Raw genomic sequence first — 17,471 nt, forward strand, 5'->3', positions numbered from 1 at the left:
CCGCGACCGTTTAGGGTAATGTTACACCAAGCGCACATTTGCAAACGTTTGTGAACGTTTGCAAACAACGCGCGCTTGGTGTAACATTACCTGAAAAACCGACAGCAGCCGGATCAACTCCGCGCACACACGAACGCTGTTTGCAAGCCAATGTTTGTGAGAAAATGATTACAAACGATGCGCGCTTGGTGTAACATTACCCTTACAAGGTAAGCGCACTATCTTAGAAGCCTCTGTTGGTTACCTTCCACTCAAGACTCTAACTTTACCTGTCTGTCAAACAGTGGCGGATTATCATTCACGTCCGTTATCTCTACAGTGTGTTGGTTACCTTCCACTCAAGACTCTAACTTTACCTGTCTGTCAAACAGTGGCGGATTATCATTCACGTCCGTTATCTCTACAGTGAAGGAGCACACGCCCTCCAGTGAGGGTTCTCCCTGATCAGTAGCTTTAATAGTGACCGACACGAACTTCCCATCGTCTCCCTCTCTATCGAACACCTTGTTTGTGACCACTTCGCCTGTTTCTTCATCCACGGTGAACTTGGCTCCCTTCTGGTTAGGTTGCTGGACTATGGAATATTTCACCTGGCCGTTGACACCTTTGTCTTCATCAGTGGCGTGAACCTGTAAGGGGGAAGAAAGGATTAAGATTGATCCAGTCAAGGATTGAGTAAATCAAGTTCAATTCAGTAAATAAAGTGGATGTAAGGATGTATCTAATTATGAAATATTGAAATCTTCTACCCGTAATGTGACATTCTCGTTCACGTGTTGATTATTTTTGCCAAATTTCGACTGAGCCTTTCATTAAGATTGATCCAGTCAAGGATTGAGTAAATCAAGTTCAATTCAGTAAATAAAGTGGATGTAAGGATGTATGTAATTATGAAATATTGAAATCTTCTACCCGTAATGTGACATTCTCGTTCACGTGTTGATTATTTTTGCCAAATTTCGACTGAGCCTTTCCAGTTTTGTCGTGATAATTATACTAATGCAAATTCGTTCATTTGAACTGTCCACCTGTATTCTACAAAACTCCGAGGCTTAGGTGTAGGGGCCAACAGCCCTAAAGGATGGGTTAAGCTTATACGAATCTACGAAGTGTAGACCTCTAAAATACCGTCTCACCTTGATGACCGGACTACCATTAGGCGCTCCCTCCTCCACCTTCGGATAATATGTCGAGCACTCGCGGAACACGGGCTTATTATCGTTCACATCCGTTATGAATACAACCACCACGGCCGTGGCGGTATGCACACTCTGGTCTCCGTTAGCACAGCAAGCTCCATCGTCTACAGCCGTCACGTTAAGCTCGTACTTGTCCCGGTCTAGAGAGATGGACTTCGAGTTGAGCCGAATCACACCAGTGATGTCTTCGATGACGAACTGCCCCGAACTCGTACTGCCTCCCACGAACCCAAACCTGAAATAGCGGGAAGAGGGAATGATTGTAAATCTTGATATCTAGTAGAAATATACTTACATTGTTAATGCGTGATGTCTTCGATGACGAACTGCCCCGAACTCGTACTACCTCCCACGAACCCAAACCTGAAATAGCGGGAAGAGGGAATGATTGTAAATCTTGATATCTAGTAGAAATATACTTACATTGTTAATGGTGGTATAGAATATATCCTTTTTATACTGCCAGAATGAGACTGAATAGACTACTCTCGCAGTCTAAAATAGCTCTTCCGAATTAGATCGGCATAATATACGGTAGAAAATATCTCGATATCCTGCTCTTGTCGATCAAGACATGATTCATTTGTGACGTGAAACCCCTTTAAAAAATCCTTTCTTGATCATCGGATATTGGTAGAATTAGGAAAGGGACGGAGAGGGGGAGGTAGAGAGGGAGGGAGGGAGGTAGAGAGGGAGAGAGAGAGAGGCGAGGAAGAGAAAGAGAGAAGACATTTCTTACCTTACGTTATCTCCGTCCTTGTCTGAAGCGACCACAGTGGTTACCAAAGTGTTGGGTCCTGCATTCTCATCCACATTGGGCGTGTACACTTGTTGGGAAAACTTGGGCTCCTCGTCATTCTTGTTCTTGGTGTAAATCCGAACTGTGGCAGTGCCAGTCACTTCTAAGCTAACGATAAAGCTCTTAATCACAATGCTATGGAGGAAAGTGAACTTACCTCGACTCGAATGGTCAAATTGTACTCCTTGATTGTCTCATAGTCAAGCGGATGATTGACCTTAATGTCGGCCCAAGTAAACTCCTGCGTCCAGCTGTACCTAGATGTAAAGGAGAGGAAGTAGTGCTGGTAGGAAGGATAAGGAGCAAGGATATATTGGCACCAGAGTCTGGCATAGTACAAACCTCGCTTTGACCGAAGTGACAACAGTGCTGACGGTAACATTTTCTCGTATGTGTATGGGGCCATAGATAGCATTGTCCCAGAGGGGCGGCTTGTTGTTTCGATCCACTACGTCTAATTCGACATCCACGTCTGCGTATAAGGGCGGGGCTCCCTTATCCGAGGCTCGAACTCTGAGTCGGTACCTTTCACGCTAAGTATTCGACGTGACGAGTAAGAAAAGTGAAACCAAAATGAAACAAAAAATACAATCAGGACGGACATATCGGTATGGTTAAAATTATAAAAGAAAAAAAATCTAGTGCTAATTCAATCTAAAGTTATAACATTGGTATTTATTTTGGTGGGTACCTACATATATACGTATACCTCCTATCGTCCATAAAATAAATAATGATTTAAAAATAAGAAATATTTTCAACTCTTCTAACAGTAGTAAACTTTGGTATTCTTGAACCCTAATGCAGAACTTTCCTGAAAAAGTTTCAAGTTAGTTATAGTGTTTTTATATTTTAGGGTACCGTCTTGTTAATAATACGGTTTTCACAGTTTCTATATTCAGGAGGGGGGAAAATAAGTATCTATTCAATAAAGCCGTTGCCGAAATAAACACCAATGTTAAAAAAAAAGGAAAAAAAAATATTAATCATGCATTTGATGGCAGAATAAAAAACACAAGTCCATCTCTCAAAACATTTTTACGTATCCTTCATGACAGAGGTTACCAGGATTTCAACATAAATTATTAATTATTATTTTGAACCTAGCATTAGATTAGATAATGGTACATCTATACATTAGGTAAACACAAAATTTAATATGCTACATTGGAGACTGCCTGATTTAGTACGAAGCAAAAACTATAAAATTTCCGTTTGGATAAGCATTGTAAAAGCCATGACTTATTTTTTATTAGGGAGAATGGTACATCTATACATTAGGTAAACACAAAATTTAATATGTTACATTGGGGACTGCCTGATTTAGTACGAAGCAAAAACTATAAAATTTCCGTTTGGATAAGCATTGTAAAAGCCATGACTTATTTTTTATTAGGGAGGATACACAATACACAAAAGTTCGGAGATAAGTCTATAGGAAAAAATCGAACCAAGTAACCTTTGAGGCAATTAATTACCCATAAATTATATGTTTTATTTTTTGGAAATTCGTTAAAATACATACGAATACGTGAAGAGGAAATGAATAGGGGTTTTATTACTGACGGGAAGATACCATTTTGTAAGTACACAAAACTAATTTATATTATGTAACTCAATTTGTACTTTTATCAGGAAATAAAAGAACAAACAGGTAAGTCACGGATAGTTTAGTAAATACATTCAAAATGAATTCACTTGTTTACTTACTGAGAAGCAGCCCTAGAAAACAAAACAGAATATTTGAGAGATGAATCATGGATGTGAAAAAGAGAATAATGCACACAGAAAACAAAATGATAACAAAAAATATATCAAACGATTCAAGCTTTGAAATAAACAAGTTGGTCATGCAAAGCAGAATGGTATAGCATGCTGGGTGAACTCCTGAAAAACAAAATAAAAAGGCGAAAATGTCTACAAAATATTAAAAAACAACAAAATTAAAACTTGAAGATGTTCTTTGATCATACATGGAGGCAGATAAATTTGAGGTCCCATGATCCTTACTTTACCAGAGTAATCTATCTTACTTTTGTGATCCTTCTTTGGGGCTGAAATTACGTCATCAGGTTGTAACGTTCTTTGATCATACATGGAGGCAGATAAAGTTGAGGTCCCATGATCCTTACTTTACCAGAGTAATCTATCTTACTTTTGTGATCCTTCTTTGGGGCTGAAATTACGTCATCAGGTTGTGGTTATGTACTGGATTAGACTAGGCTTGAATTGATTTTTTCCCTCAGAATGGAAAAAAATTTAGCTACACCTGTATACATAGAAAAAGCCTCTGAGCATCTCCCACAAAAATCTGGACCTCAACCTTATGCAAGTTCCACGTTTTAAAAATCAAAACTCATCAAAGGAAAAGGGGACAAAATAAAACCAAAAATATCATTAAATTTGTAAAAATAGAAACTAAAAATCAACGAAGATTATTGACGTCACTCAGATGACGCGGAAAAATACCTCGAAACGTTGCTGTCAGCCGCTGCCCCAAACACATCGTGAAAAAATGTCACAACTTATACGGAGAGCTATAAAGACTTGGACTCAAAAACATAGTGATGTTATGTTAGATGCAAACAAAACCAATGTCCAATAAAAAAGAATATCAGGGATGAAAAATCAAAATGGCACCAAAAAAAGTACGGAGTCTTTGTTTTGTAGAAGTCGGAGGGATGTGATGTGTTGGAAAATATTTTACGACGAGAAAGGAAAACGACAAAAACAAAAATTTTCAAGATTGATGGGTTCGAATAAAAAAAAAAAACCTTTTCAATATAAAAGTCTTGACATTCATATTGAAAAGACATATCTAGAAAATTACGCCGACAAAAAAATATTCAAAATAGAAAAAGTCCGTGACATGGTTGAAGTACGAGTTATGTCTGATTTAAAAATTGCAAATACTCGTATGATCGACGTGAACCCAAAAATCTTCCAGATCAAAAAACAAAACAATCACGTGAAGGGACGAAAAATAACTGGAAAAGAGAAAAATTTGGATTAGTAAAAATTATAAGAACACTTCAAAAATCAAAGAAAAGAGATAATTAGTACACTTCACAAATTTAGCAAAAGATTCAAGATCAAAGGTTAGTTTAGCAATCAAAAATCGTTGGTGGGGGGCGAAAAATACAAGCCCCATTTGGAAAACAGTTCAAAAACCAAAGGTCGAATTAGTTGAAATGTATCAGTTCAAAAAAGAAGTGGTTCTCAAAATAGATTTTGTGAGTGATTGTGTGCCAAACTAGAAGTGAGAAAGTTGCGAGGTGCAAATTGATAAGGTGCGGGGATAACGCAAATCATTGAAAATTTTCAACATACTCGTAATACTTGGATATGTGTCGTTTATATAGAAAATGTATGTTTTATCGCAAGGCCAAGTTCGAAATATTACACATATTTTTTCAGTGGTGCAAGAAAAAGGAAACGAGTGTCAAAGTGCCAAGTGCAAAGATAGAAAAGAACAAGATATTATTTTGAGGTGAGAAAGGAAATAGAAAGTACAATAGTGCTGGTGCTAAATTAAATTAAAAACAAAAGTGTACACAAGTCATAATACCTTATTAAAGATTGGACTGGTTCTTTAATTAGAATGTGATTAATTTCTCTTCACATTAATATTTGTCATTTTTTGTCATAGGGCAAAAATTTATAGCACAATGACGTATAACGCCCATCTCCAAAAATATAAATCCAATCTTCAATAGAGAAAATTAAGTACATTATTGACGAATTCTTTATGATGGGATTCGAACCCACAACCTGAGGTGCTCTCAGTTTAATAAACACAATAGATAATGTTCTTGAGAATATGGAGAAAGAGCTTGGTTTGCGTACACTAGAGACTGCACAGTAAAAATGATCCAGCAGAAATAAATAGATATTAAACAAAGTTGAATCCGATTCAAAAGAATCATTGGGACACCAAAAGATCATTTGGTAGGTGAGAAACCAGTTAATTTAGTGATTCAATTCCTTATAATTGGACATCTAACATCTACGAGTATGCCCTGTTATGGTGTCAATAAACCAAACTCTTTTCAAATATCAGAGAAGACATCTGTTCTCAAAAGATATATGAAAGTTCAAAGAAAATTTAGATCCATTTCACATTCTCTTAGTTGCATAAGTTAGATTGTCATAAGATACTTTTCCATGTGAAAATGAAGTTTCTAAATGTTCTTTGAAATTTAGACCTGAAAGAACATACATAAGTAGAATAATTACTGACGAATTGCTGGGTGGTGGGTCGACACGAGGAAAGCAATGTTTGCATTTAAAGCACAAGATATCCAACAAAACTCACCAACCTTGGACCCTACTTCTCAATGGAGCAGCCCTAAAGAAGCTGCTCCTATTAACCTTGACATAGTTTGATGGACGTGGTAGTCGTAGACGTTTGTTGGTGTTGTTGGTGTTGGTTGTGGTGGTGTAGCAACAAGAACAACAAAAGTCGGGTTAAGCTTACACGAATCACTTAAGGCACTTTTTTTTTTCAAGTTAAGCAAGGTCTTTTTACTGAATTGTTACTGATAGATACATGTATTATTCTTTAACTCATCAAATACACGAGACCTTGTTTAGACTGTTGGGATAAAGGGACTTTTCAGTCCTATTCGGGCAGGATAAACAAGGTATAATCTATTCTATTCTATTCTAAGCCCAGACTGCCAGGTCACTCACCCTTATCTTTAGCGGTAATGACAAACTCATAGTAGGCATTGTTGTTATCCGCATCCAAGGTCTTATGATTGTTGATCACTCCGTTGGAATCGACAGCAAAGTTATCGTCCGACACGTGGTACTCTATCTCAGCGTTAGTGCCCGAATCAGCATCCGTGGCTTTCACCTTGAGGATGGAAGTGCCCGTGGTAATATCCTCGTCTATGTTGTGAGCTTGATAGTCGGGCAACTCGAATTTGGGCGCGTTGTCGTTCACATCCGTCACACGAATCGTGAGCTGAAAGGTGAAAAATGAAATTGTGAAAATTATTATTATTTTCTTTAATTTTGAAATGATTTTTTTTTTTTTCAGGATTGTTTCGGACTTCCCAAATGGGATATGGACACCCCCCCTGGGAACGGCTCCACAAGGTACTACGTAGTAGTGAAAAACTCGTAAATGGAACATTAGATTAGAATCTAGACTCCTTCTTAAAGAAAACAAATTCAATTTAGGGATTGAAACAAGTAGCACAGGATGAGAGTGTTCTACATCTATGATGGAACTAAGTACCTATGTACAGTATGTACACTCGGAGCAGGGCTGTATTTAGGGGGGGGGCGAGGATCCCCCCCTCAAGCTGGTAAGGTCCGGCCTAGGCCCACTTCTGTGACCGAGTGGTCATGAGCACTGAATCTCAGCCCGGAGGTGTTGATCGAAATTTTCCGTTCCTGCATAGGCATGAATGTGAAAGACTGTGTCTTGAAGTAGTGCGAAAGCGGTTCCAAGGTACATCTTAAAAAAGTAAAAAAAAAAACTTGATCCTATATTAATTTCAGTCCTGTGTTAACCCCACACGGCCCGGCCTATAATATCTAACCTCTATACTGTTCCACTATACCCCCAACTCACCTCTACCGAAGTGGAAAATCCACCAGAGTCCTCCGTGGCCGTCACAATCAATGAATACACATGGGGCTGTCTCAGATCTTCAAAATCCAACTCCTTCGCCAACTTGACAATCCCGGAGGTGGGGCCAATATTGAATGTCCCCGCCCCCTGGCCTTGAGCTTTGAGTGTGTAGCGAATCTCGCGGTCGGCGAACGATTTGGCCTTCACGGAAATGATGCTGCAAATGAGGGAAAATAGGGAAATGATTATAACGGTAATGTCATAGCAAGCATACTAAAGATAAACAGAATGGAATAGAATAATCTTGTAAGCAAGTATACTAAGGATAAATAGAATAGAATAGAATAGATAATAGAATAAAACCTTGTATGTACTTGAGTGAAACTGAAAATCTCGTTACTCCAGTTATGAGAAAAAGAAAATGCTGAAGAGAGGGAGGGAGGGAGAGAGAGAGAGGCGAGGAAGAGAGAAGACATTTCTTACCTCACGTTATCTCCGTCCTTGTCTGAAGCGACCACAGTGGTTACCAAAGTGTTGGGTCCTGCATTCTCATCGACATTGGGCGTGTACACTTGTTGGGAAAACTTGGGCTCCTCGTCATTCTTGTTCTTGGTGTAAATCCGAACTGTGGCAGTGCCAGTCATGGAGGGCTCACCTGAAATAATCAAGTTCAATACATTAAATTTCAAACTCTGTAATAAACGAAGAAAAGTTCAAAGATAGAACATGATGGAGAGGCTTTATTCACAGTCGACCCATTTCTGGAACGACTTGAGATTTGATGATGAATACATTAAATTTCACGGGGCTGTGTCGTAGCATGCCCATCCCGTAGTGTGTCTCTCGTCAGATGGGAGAGAAGGGACAAAATACTTCCCATTTCAATGCTGGGTGGTGTTTCAAACTCTGTAATAAACGAAGAAAAGTTCAAAGATAGAACATGATGGAGAGGCTTCATTCACAGTCGACCCATTTCTGGAACGACTTGAGATTTGATGATGAATACATTAAATTTCACGGGCCTGTGTCGTAGCATGCCCATCCCGTAGTGTGTCTCTCGTCAGATGGGAGAGAAGGGACAAAATACTTCCCATTTCAATGCTGGGTGGTCTATGATCGACGTGAACCCAAAAATCTTCCAGATCAAAAAACAAAATAATCACGTGAAGAGACGAAAAATAACTGGAAAAGAGAAAAATTTGGATTAGTAAAAAGTATAAGAACACTTCAAAAATCAAAGAAAAGAGATGATTAGTACACTTCACAAATTTAGCTAAAGATTCAAGATCAAAGGTTAGTTTAGCAATCAAAAATCGTTGGTGGGGGGCGAAAAATACAAGCCCCATTTGGAAAACAGTTCAAAGTCCAACAAAACTCACCAACCTTGGACCCTACTTCTCAATGGAGCAGCCCTACAGAAGCTGCTCCTATTGGCCTTGACATAGTTTGATGGACGTGGTAGTCGTAGACGTTTGTTGGTGTTGTTGTTGTTGGTTGTGGTGGTGTAGCAACAAGAACAACAAAAGTCGGGTTAAGCTTACACGAATCACTTAAGGCACTTTTTTTTTCAAGTTAAGCAAGGTCTTTTTACTGAATTGTTACATGTATTATTCTTTAACTCATCAAATACACGAGACCTTGTTTAGACTGTTGGGATAAAGGGACTTTTCAGTCCTATTCGGGCAGGATAAACAAGGTATAATCTATTCTATTCTAAGCCCAGACTGCCAGGTCACTCACCCTTATCTTTAGCGGTAATGACAAACTCATAGTAGGCATTGTTGTTATCCTACAAATTAAGAATGAAATATTAGGTTATATTATAAACAAATTTCTACTGACAACAACATACGAATATTTCAGTAGAATGTTAATGCTGATTGCAGACATTGACACAGTTGAATATGTAAATATTCTGTATGGTTGTTATGCTAAATGAAACCCACAATCAGATGACTTTAATTTTTTAATATGAATAAAATTTGAAATTGATCAGAGGATGTAGGCTTGTCCATGATCCATGACAGAAGTAACTGTAGATCAATGATGTTCAGGTGAAGCAACAGAAGAGTAAAATATTGAAGCGATCACAAATAATAAATCGGATTTACTTATGATATTAAACGCTACACAATGATATTGGGAGCAGATATATCAATACAATCTCCAGATCACTATACATAGACGGATTGGTATCCAAATCAGAAATTTCTTTCTCACCCATTGTTTTCTGAGAGGCAATGACCTTGGTATCTACTATGATGGGAAAAGCTTACCGAATTGTCTCAAATTTACTCAATCTAGATTAAATGGATATTCATTAATTGATCGGACTCGTGAGTTTTGAAGAGAACTTGTCGGTCCAACTACTGTTTAAACCTACAAGTATCGACGGAAAAATAAACAATGAGCCGTCTTGATACCAAGAACGAAAAAGCAATTTTTATTTAAAAGTTGTGTGTAGAATGTGGGAGGAAAATACTTAGTCTTCCGAAGTTTAACTAACTCCTTCTTCTTCTTCTTCTTCTTCTTCTTTCTCTCATCATCAATACCTACGTGAGGTCTCACGTTAATGGCCTTTTCTTTGGCAAACTCTTAGCTGTAAGGGATGGGGGTTCGTTTTCTTATTCGCAATATGCAAATGTTTCCAAACAACACCACCACATAATTATTGTGATAGACTGGAAAATTGGAACGGGGGTAAAAAAGTCGCAGACATTTTTATGACATAAAATTGGATGTTAACTAACATCGCTCATAGAGTCCCCAGTGAAGTTTAAATTTCAATGGATATGATAGATTTAATGAATAATGGAAGAAGTGTGAAGTTTAATGGATATAAACTCGCGGTAAACTTTAGTATCTGGACTGACTTTGATTATGCTATTCCTAACTAAGGTCTCTGATAGGTAGGACCCAACTTGTCTAACTTCCAAGCGAAGTAAAAAATAAAATTTATCATTTTGTCTACTTCCACGGAAATCTACATTTTTACTAGACTTTAACCAAAAATACAACTTCAAACTGAAAGCACCAACATGTTATCAAAGATCAACGGACCATGTGACATACAGTTCAATAAGGTAGGGCTATTCCTCTATTCATAACCGTCTACGTGAAGTTATAAGCAAATAAATTCCAACTAAAAGCAAAGCTCGTGTTCCATTTAGACGGGACTAATGTGCAGTTTTCTATACAAATTTCAAAATGCATATCAAGGGACTCATCATTATTAACGATGAAGCATTAAGGTATCTACGTAGCTCTATGTAGTACATTAGCATCTACCTAAATAACTGATAAGTATATGGAGCTTATTGTAATTAATATGATTACCCTATAGGGAGGTCGGGAAACATATTTTGCTTACGATGAAGCATTAAGGTATCTACGTAGCTGTATGTAGTACAGTAGCATCTACCTAAATAACTGATAAGTATATGGAGCTTATTGTAATTAATATGATTACCCTATAGGGAGGTCGGGAAACATATTTTGCTTCTAATGAGGCCTATGTATATTTATTAGGATACGTCGATAGCACCAACATTTAGGTAAAATATACTAAAGATAAACAGAATGGAATAGAATAATCTTGTAAGCAAGTATACAAAGGATAAATAGAATAGAATAGATAATAGAATAAAACCTTGTATGTACTTGAGTGAATCTGAAAATCTCGTTACTCCAGTTATGAGAAAAAGAAAATGCTTCCTTAATGAGCGTCGACGAAAAATATACAAGACTACAAGTACGTACTTGTTCTTACTTTAATAGAATAAAACCTTGTATGTACTTGAGTGAAACTGAAAATCTCGTTACTCCAGTTATGAGAAAAAGAAAATGCTTCCTTAATGAGCGTCGACGAAAAATATACAAGACTACAAGTACGTACTTGTTCTTACTTTAATTTTTATCAGTGATTGTTAATCAAATCGTAGATATTAGAGCCTAAGGCAAATGAGCCTAAAGCCAACCAAATATTCAGGGCTCTGTACTACCGTAAAAGGACTTTTAATATTTTTTTTGTTGCATTAGATACATTTTGTTGCTCTTATGTTGCATTAGATACATTTTGGTGCTCTTATGTTGACCTAGATCGCGCAATTAGTTCTTACTTTAATTTTTATCAGTGATTGTTAACCAAATCGTAGATATTAGAGCCTAAGGCAAATGAGCCTGTACTACCGTAAAAGGACTTTTAATCTTTTTTTGTTGCATTAGATACATTTTGTTGCTCTTATGTTGCATTAGATACATTTTGGTGCTCTTATGTTGACCTAGATCGCGCAATTCTCCAAGCCATCACCTGAATACATAATGGGGCTGACTTGTATACATTATGTCATTTGTATAGGTAGTGTATATTCGTACTGACATATCTTCGTATCGGAACGGGGGTAAAAGTGTCGCAGACATTTTTATGACATAAAATTGGATGTTAACTAACATCGCTTATAGAGTCCCCAGTGAAGTTTAAATTTCAATGGATATGATAGATTTAATAAATAATGGAAGAAGTATGGAGTTTAATGGATATAAACTCGCGGTGAACTTTAGTATCTGGACTGACTTTGATTATGCTATTCCTAATTAAGGTCTCTGATAGGTAGCTTGTCTAACTTCCAAGCGAAGTAAAAAATAAAATTTATCATTTTGTCTACTTCCACGGAAATCTACATTTTTACTAAACTTTAACCAAAAATACAACTTCAAACTAAAAGCACCAACATGTTATCAAAGATCAACGGACCGTGTGACATACAGTTCAATAAGGTAGGGCTATTCCTCTATTCATAACCGTCTATACGTGAAGTTATAAGCAAATAAATTCCAACTAAAAGCAAAGCTCGTGTTCCATTTAGACGGGACTAATGTGCAGTTTTCTATACAAAAAGCGAAGAACTTTGCGCGGATATGAGAATAATGAATTCCGAAGTTAGGGGGAACTTGAAAGAAGAAATGGAAGGAATAGCAGGAAGAGAGAAGAGAAGAGAAGAGAACATCACAAGGAGCAATAAGGGGGAATTGGGTGAAAGAGTAGAAGAAGAAATAAACTCGGTGGGATTAAGCAACAATGGTTGCCCTTACTGAATTTAGTAACTGACAAACACCAAATCCTATGCTTAACTATTTTCTGGACAAGTTTATTCAAGAAATTTACTGAAGGTAAACTAACTTATATCGTAGAAATGAATAGATACATGGGTAATTGAGTACCTGAATTTTTTTCAAGAAATGTCCCTCTCTACTTTCTCCTGATGTCTCCTGTACGTATTATGTCCTCTCTGATCAACATCAGAGATGAAAGCAAAAACCTGAATTTTTTTCAAGAAATGTCCCTCTCTACTTTCTGTGTCCTTCTCTCCTGATGTCTTCTGTACGTATTATGTTCTCTCTGATCAACATCAGAGACGAAAGCAAAACCTCCTCCATCTCATCTTCATCAGAGATGGAAGCAGAGGCAACCCACCGCAACATTAATGTCCCTCTCTACTTTCTGTGTCCTTCTCTCCTGATGTCTTCTGTACGTATTATGTTCTCTCTGATCAACATCAGAGACGAAAGCAAAACCTCCTCCATCTCATCTTCATCAGAGATGGAAGCAGAGGCAACCCACCGCAACATTAAAACAAAGTTTTATTTATCACACAAGAAGTCTGGGCGAACTTGTGTCGAGTGGTTTATTACCCTCCTTTACCTCCCATCCTTTCCTAACTCCCTTCCTATCTCCATACCTCTTGAACCTTGTTCCAACTCCGTACTTCCTAAACCTCCTTTCTTTCCTTCTATTACCTCCTTCTTTCCTTCTATAGATATCTTTTACTGTATATTATCTTTCCCATCAACTACCTTCTTCATACTTTCCGTCCATTTCCTCGCCTCTCAGATATCTTTTACTGTATATTATCTTTCCCATCAACTACCTTCTTCATACTTTCCGTCCATTTCCTCGCCTCTCTATTCCTAAATTCTTGACTTGCTCATGTCAAAGACGAAAGTTTTCATCTCTAAGATGATACTCAGACCCAGTTTGAAAACTAGATGAAGGTAAAGATGGAGAGTCAGAGAGAAAAAGATAATAGGTGTTGTGTAATTGTGTACGTTTCAACTTTCAACCTTCTATTCCTAGACGTCTTTTTCAAACATAGTGTGCATTACGCCTAACATTGCACACGTATTTTACGCGCTACGTGCGAACTTTCAACAAGTCTTTATCTTTAGAAATATGGCTTCAAGTCTGGCAATAAGAGGTCGTCAACCTTCTCCGAATATTCCTGTCTAACCTAACAAACCCTTCGTCTTTATGCCCTTCAAATTCCTTCCACTCATGAACTTGAAATGAAATTATCACTCGCGATGCTATAGCTATAACTAGAGAAGTTCGTATTATTAGAAAGCAAGGCAGGTGAAGTTCTTCATAACGAACATATTTCGTCAAAACTTTCACAAGAAAATTTCAACATTTTCAAAAAGTCGAGTATGACTTTATAGAGAGTTGAGAATGTTTTAATAATTAATTAATTAAGACAAGTTTGATGGGGGAAATGATTCCTCCCCCTAGCCCTTCAGCCCCTCTACAAGTATTGACTAACCGTCTACAAGGTACTCTAGTATGAGGTTTATACTTGATGAATATGCATACTACTAAACTATTAAGCCTCAGGAATGTATAATTTAGTAGGAAGAATAGGAGGTTTTTATTCAATATTAAGTAGTCCTGTTTCAGACATGAAGTCTGCTCAAACTTGCCGTAATGCCGTACACAAGCACAAGTACGATCGGTACTCCGTTCCACGATTGTATGGACTAGTTAAAGTTACAAGCGTAAAAGTAATAATAATTATAATTTACATAAATAGGTAAAATTTACATATGAAAAATCTTCCTCCCATGATTCTCATATCCGACAGAATATCTAACTATCCAGAAGAAAGAGAGACCATTTACTGGAAAAATTTGACCACCAAACGTAATTACTAGGCTCTATGGAATTCCGTTGTCAAAACTTCATAGGAAAAAGCGGTCAACTTTGCTAGATCGCTACCGACACAACTACTGCTCCTGAGAATAATAGAAAAGCTGGCCTACGCTAGTTATTTTCACTGGTCCATACAATCGGGGAACAAGCTACTGTTGAAAGACAAGGTTGTGAGACCAAGTTGAGAACTAAGTCTGCACACATATCGTAGCGTGTGCACTGGGCTTTACAACTTCTAAAGAAGGCTCGTCCATACGTACTCTGTGTCTTTCTTCCCATCACCTGAATACATAATGGGGCTGACTTGTATACATTATGTCATTTGTATAGGTACTGTATATTCGTACTGACATATCTTCGTATACTCGCGGATTTCGCGATTTTGTTCGCGGATTTGGCGATTGTGTTCGCGGATTTCGCGATTATGTTCGCGGATTTCGCGATCGGCATAATCTATGGTAGAAAATATCTCGATATCCTGCTCTTGTCGATCAAGACATGATTCATTTGTGACGTGAAACCCCTTTAAAAAATCCTTTCTTGATAGCATTAAGCTATCTACGTAGCTCTATGTACCTAGTACAGTAGCATCTACCTAAATAACTGATAAGTATATGGAGCTTATTGTAATTAATATGATTACCCTATAGGGAGGTCGGGAAACAAGTGAGAAAGGAAATAGAAAGTACAGTAGTGCTGGTGCTAAATTAAATTAAAAACAAAAGTGTACACAAGACATAATACCTTATTAAAGATTGGACTGGTTCTTTAATTACAATGTGATTAATTTCTCTTCACATTAATATTTGTCATTTTTTGTCATAGGGCAAAAATTTATAGCACAATGACGTATAACGCCCATCTCCAAAAATATAAATCCAATCTTCAATAGAAAAAATTAAGTACATTATTGACAAATTCTTTATGATGGGATTCGAACCCACAACCTAAGGTGCTCTCAGTTTAATAAACACAATAGATAATATTCTTGAGAATATGGAGAAAGAGCTTGGTTTGCGTACACTAGAGACTGCACAGTAAAAATGATCCAGCAGAAATAAATAGATATTAAAAAATGTTTTAATAATTAATTAATTAAGACAAGTTTGATGGGGGAAATGATTCCTCCCCCTAGCCCTTCAGCCCTTCTCCAAGTATTGACTAACCGTCTACAAGGTACTCTAGTATGAGGTTTATACTTGATGAATATGCATACTACTAAACTATTAAGCCTCAGGAATGTATAAATTAGTAGGAAGAATAGGAGGTTTTTATTCAATAAGTCTGCTCAAACTTGCCGTAATGCCGTACACAAGTACGATCGGTACTCCGTTCCACGATTGTATGGACTAGTTAAAGTTACAAGCGTAAAAGTAATAATAATTATAATTTACATAAAGTAGAGTACGTTTGTCTACAAGACGCTGGCCTACACTAGTTATTTTCACTGGTCCATACAATCGGGGAACAAGCTACTGTTGAAAGACAAGGTTGTGAGACCAAGTTGAAAACTAAGTCTGCACACATATCGTAGCGTGTGCACTGGGCTTTACAACTTCTAAAGAAGGCTCGTCCATACGTACTCTGTGTCTTTCTTCTGGTTCTCGGGTATCTCCGCCTCGTAGCTCGGCATGTAGAACTGGGGTGCCCGTTTGCCTCCCACGATGGACAGGCGCTCTTCTGGAGTCGACTGGAACTTCCTCTCGTCTTTGCGTCCATTCTGATCTTCAGCTTTCACGTAGAGAACATACTCCTGGTCCAGTTGGAACGGGTCAGTGCCGCGGGTTCTGACCACACCAGAACGTTCATCCACTTCGAAACGACCTCCGGCTGTGGAAGAAGATGAAGAAATGTTTGTTAATATTAGGTTATATTATAAACAAATTTCTACTGACAACAACATACGAATATTTCAGTAGAATTTTAATGCTGATTGCAGACATTGACACAGTTGAACATGTAAATATTCTGAATGGTTGTTATGCTAAATGAAACCCACAATCAGATGACTTTAATTTTTAGTCCGTCCTTCCTTTATAATTACAATAGTAATAAAAAGGTATAAGGGACGGACTATTGTATTCGCCTCGGTGTCTGTCAGTCGGTCGGTCGGTCTGTCCCCATAGAAGGACTTATCCAAACCTGGTCGACCTATATATCAAATTAAAGGTCTTTTTACCAGGAACACGAAAGTGGTGGTGCAAATTTTGTCCAGAAAACCATAAAGCCAAAAATCCAAAAAAAGGGGGATTTTTTTCACATTTTCTCACACAAATGAGCTCCGATCTCGAAATTTGTCGCGACGACCTATGAACTCAAAGCGAGAAAGTTTTAGATAACACTTCAGCCGATCATTTAAGACCGGTTTTAGCGTTACCTATGTTAAGCTACGCCGAGAAAGGCCAATAAATGGATGGGTGACATTATATTGGGAATAAAGGGAGAACGGGCTCCAGTCTTGATTTTAAATCATTACATGAAAGTAAAATAAAAAATATACTTGGAGTTTGCGCGCTTTTCAAAATCTATGTGTGAAGTCAGCAATTAAATCTGCCAAAAATCGCAGGTAGGATACAATTCGATGCGGCTCGTCCGTCCGGTTATTATACCCTACCACTGAACTTGAATGTAACCCATTAGTTTCCCTTTGCCGAGAATCAGAACTATAAATTAGTAATGTATTTTCATTTTAGGTTTTCAGTTTAGTTCTTATATTATATTCGAACTTATAATTTTTTAATCAATCCATCCAGATCCATGGACTAAAAGGAATAAGTGAGCCCGATTTGTTCCGACCCAGCAGGGAGGCCCATTAAAAAATCCGGGCATTCAGAATAGCTAGCACCAATTTTTTATGATTTAAGGATTAAACAAATTATAAGCAAATAATAGTGAAGGAACTAAACT

General features: G+C 37.6%; 1 protein-coding gene across 1 annotated transcript in view; it reads right to left on the reverse strand.

Annotated features, from left to right (window-relative positions):
- The window catches only part of LOC103508691 (neural-cadherin-like), a 49,413-nt gene that overhangs the window by 23,677 nt on the left and 8,265 nt on the right, over window positions 1-17,471 (reverse strand). The window contains 6 exon segments of the mRNA XM_026823223.1: window positions 357-629; window positions 1,137-1,434; window positions 1,939-2,098; window positions 6,676-6,967; window positions 7,583-7,799; window positions 16,148-16,394. Coding sequence (XP_026679024.1) covers window positions 357-629; window positions 1,137-1,434; window positions 1,939-2,098; window positions 6,676-6,967; window positions 7,583-7,799; window positions 16,148-16,394 — 1,487 coding nt within the window.

Source organism: Diaphorina citri, unplaced genomic scaffold (genome assembly GCF_000475195.1).
Source record: "Diaphorina citri unplaced genomic scaffold, Diaci psyllid genome assembly version 1.1 scaffold424, whole genome shotgun sequence".
NCBI lineage: Eukaryota > Metazoa > Arthropoda > Insecta > Hemiptera > Psyllidae > Diaphorina > Diaphorina citri.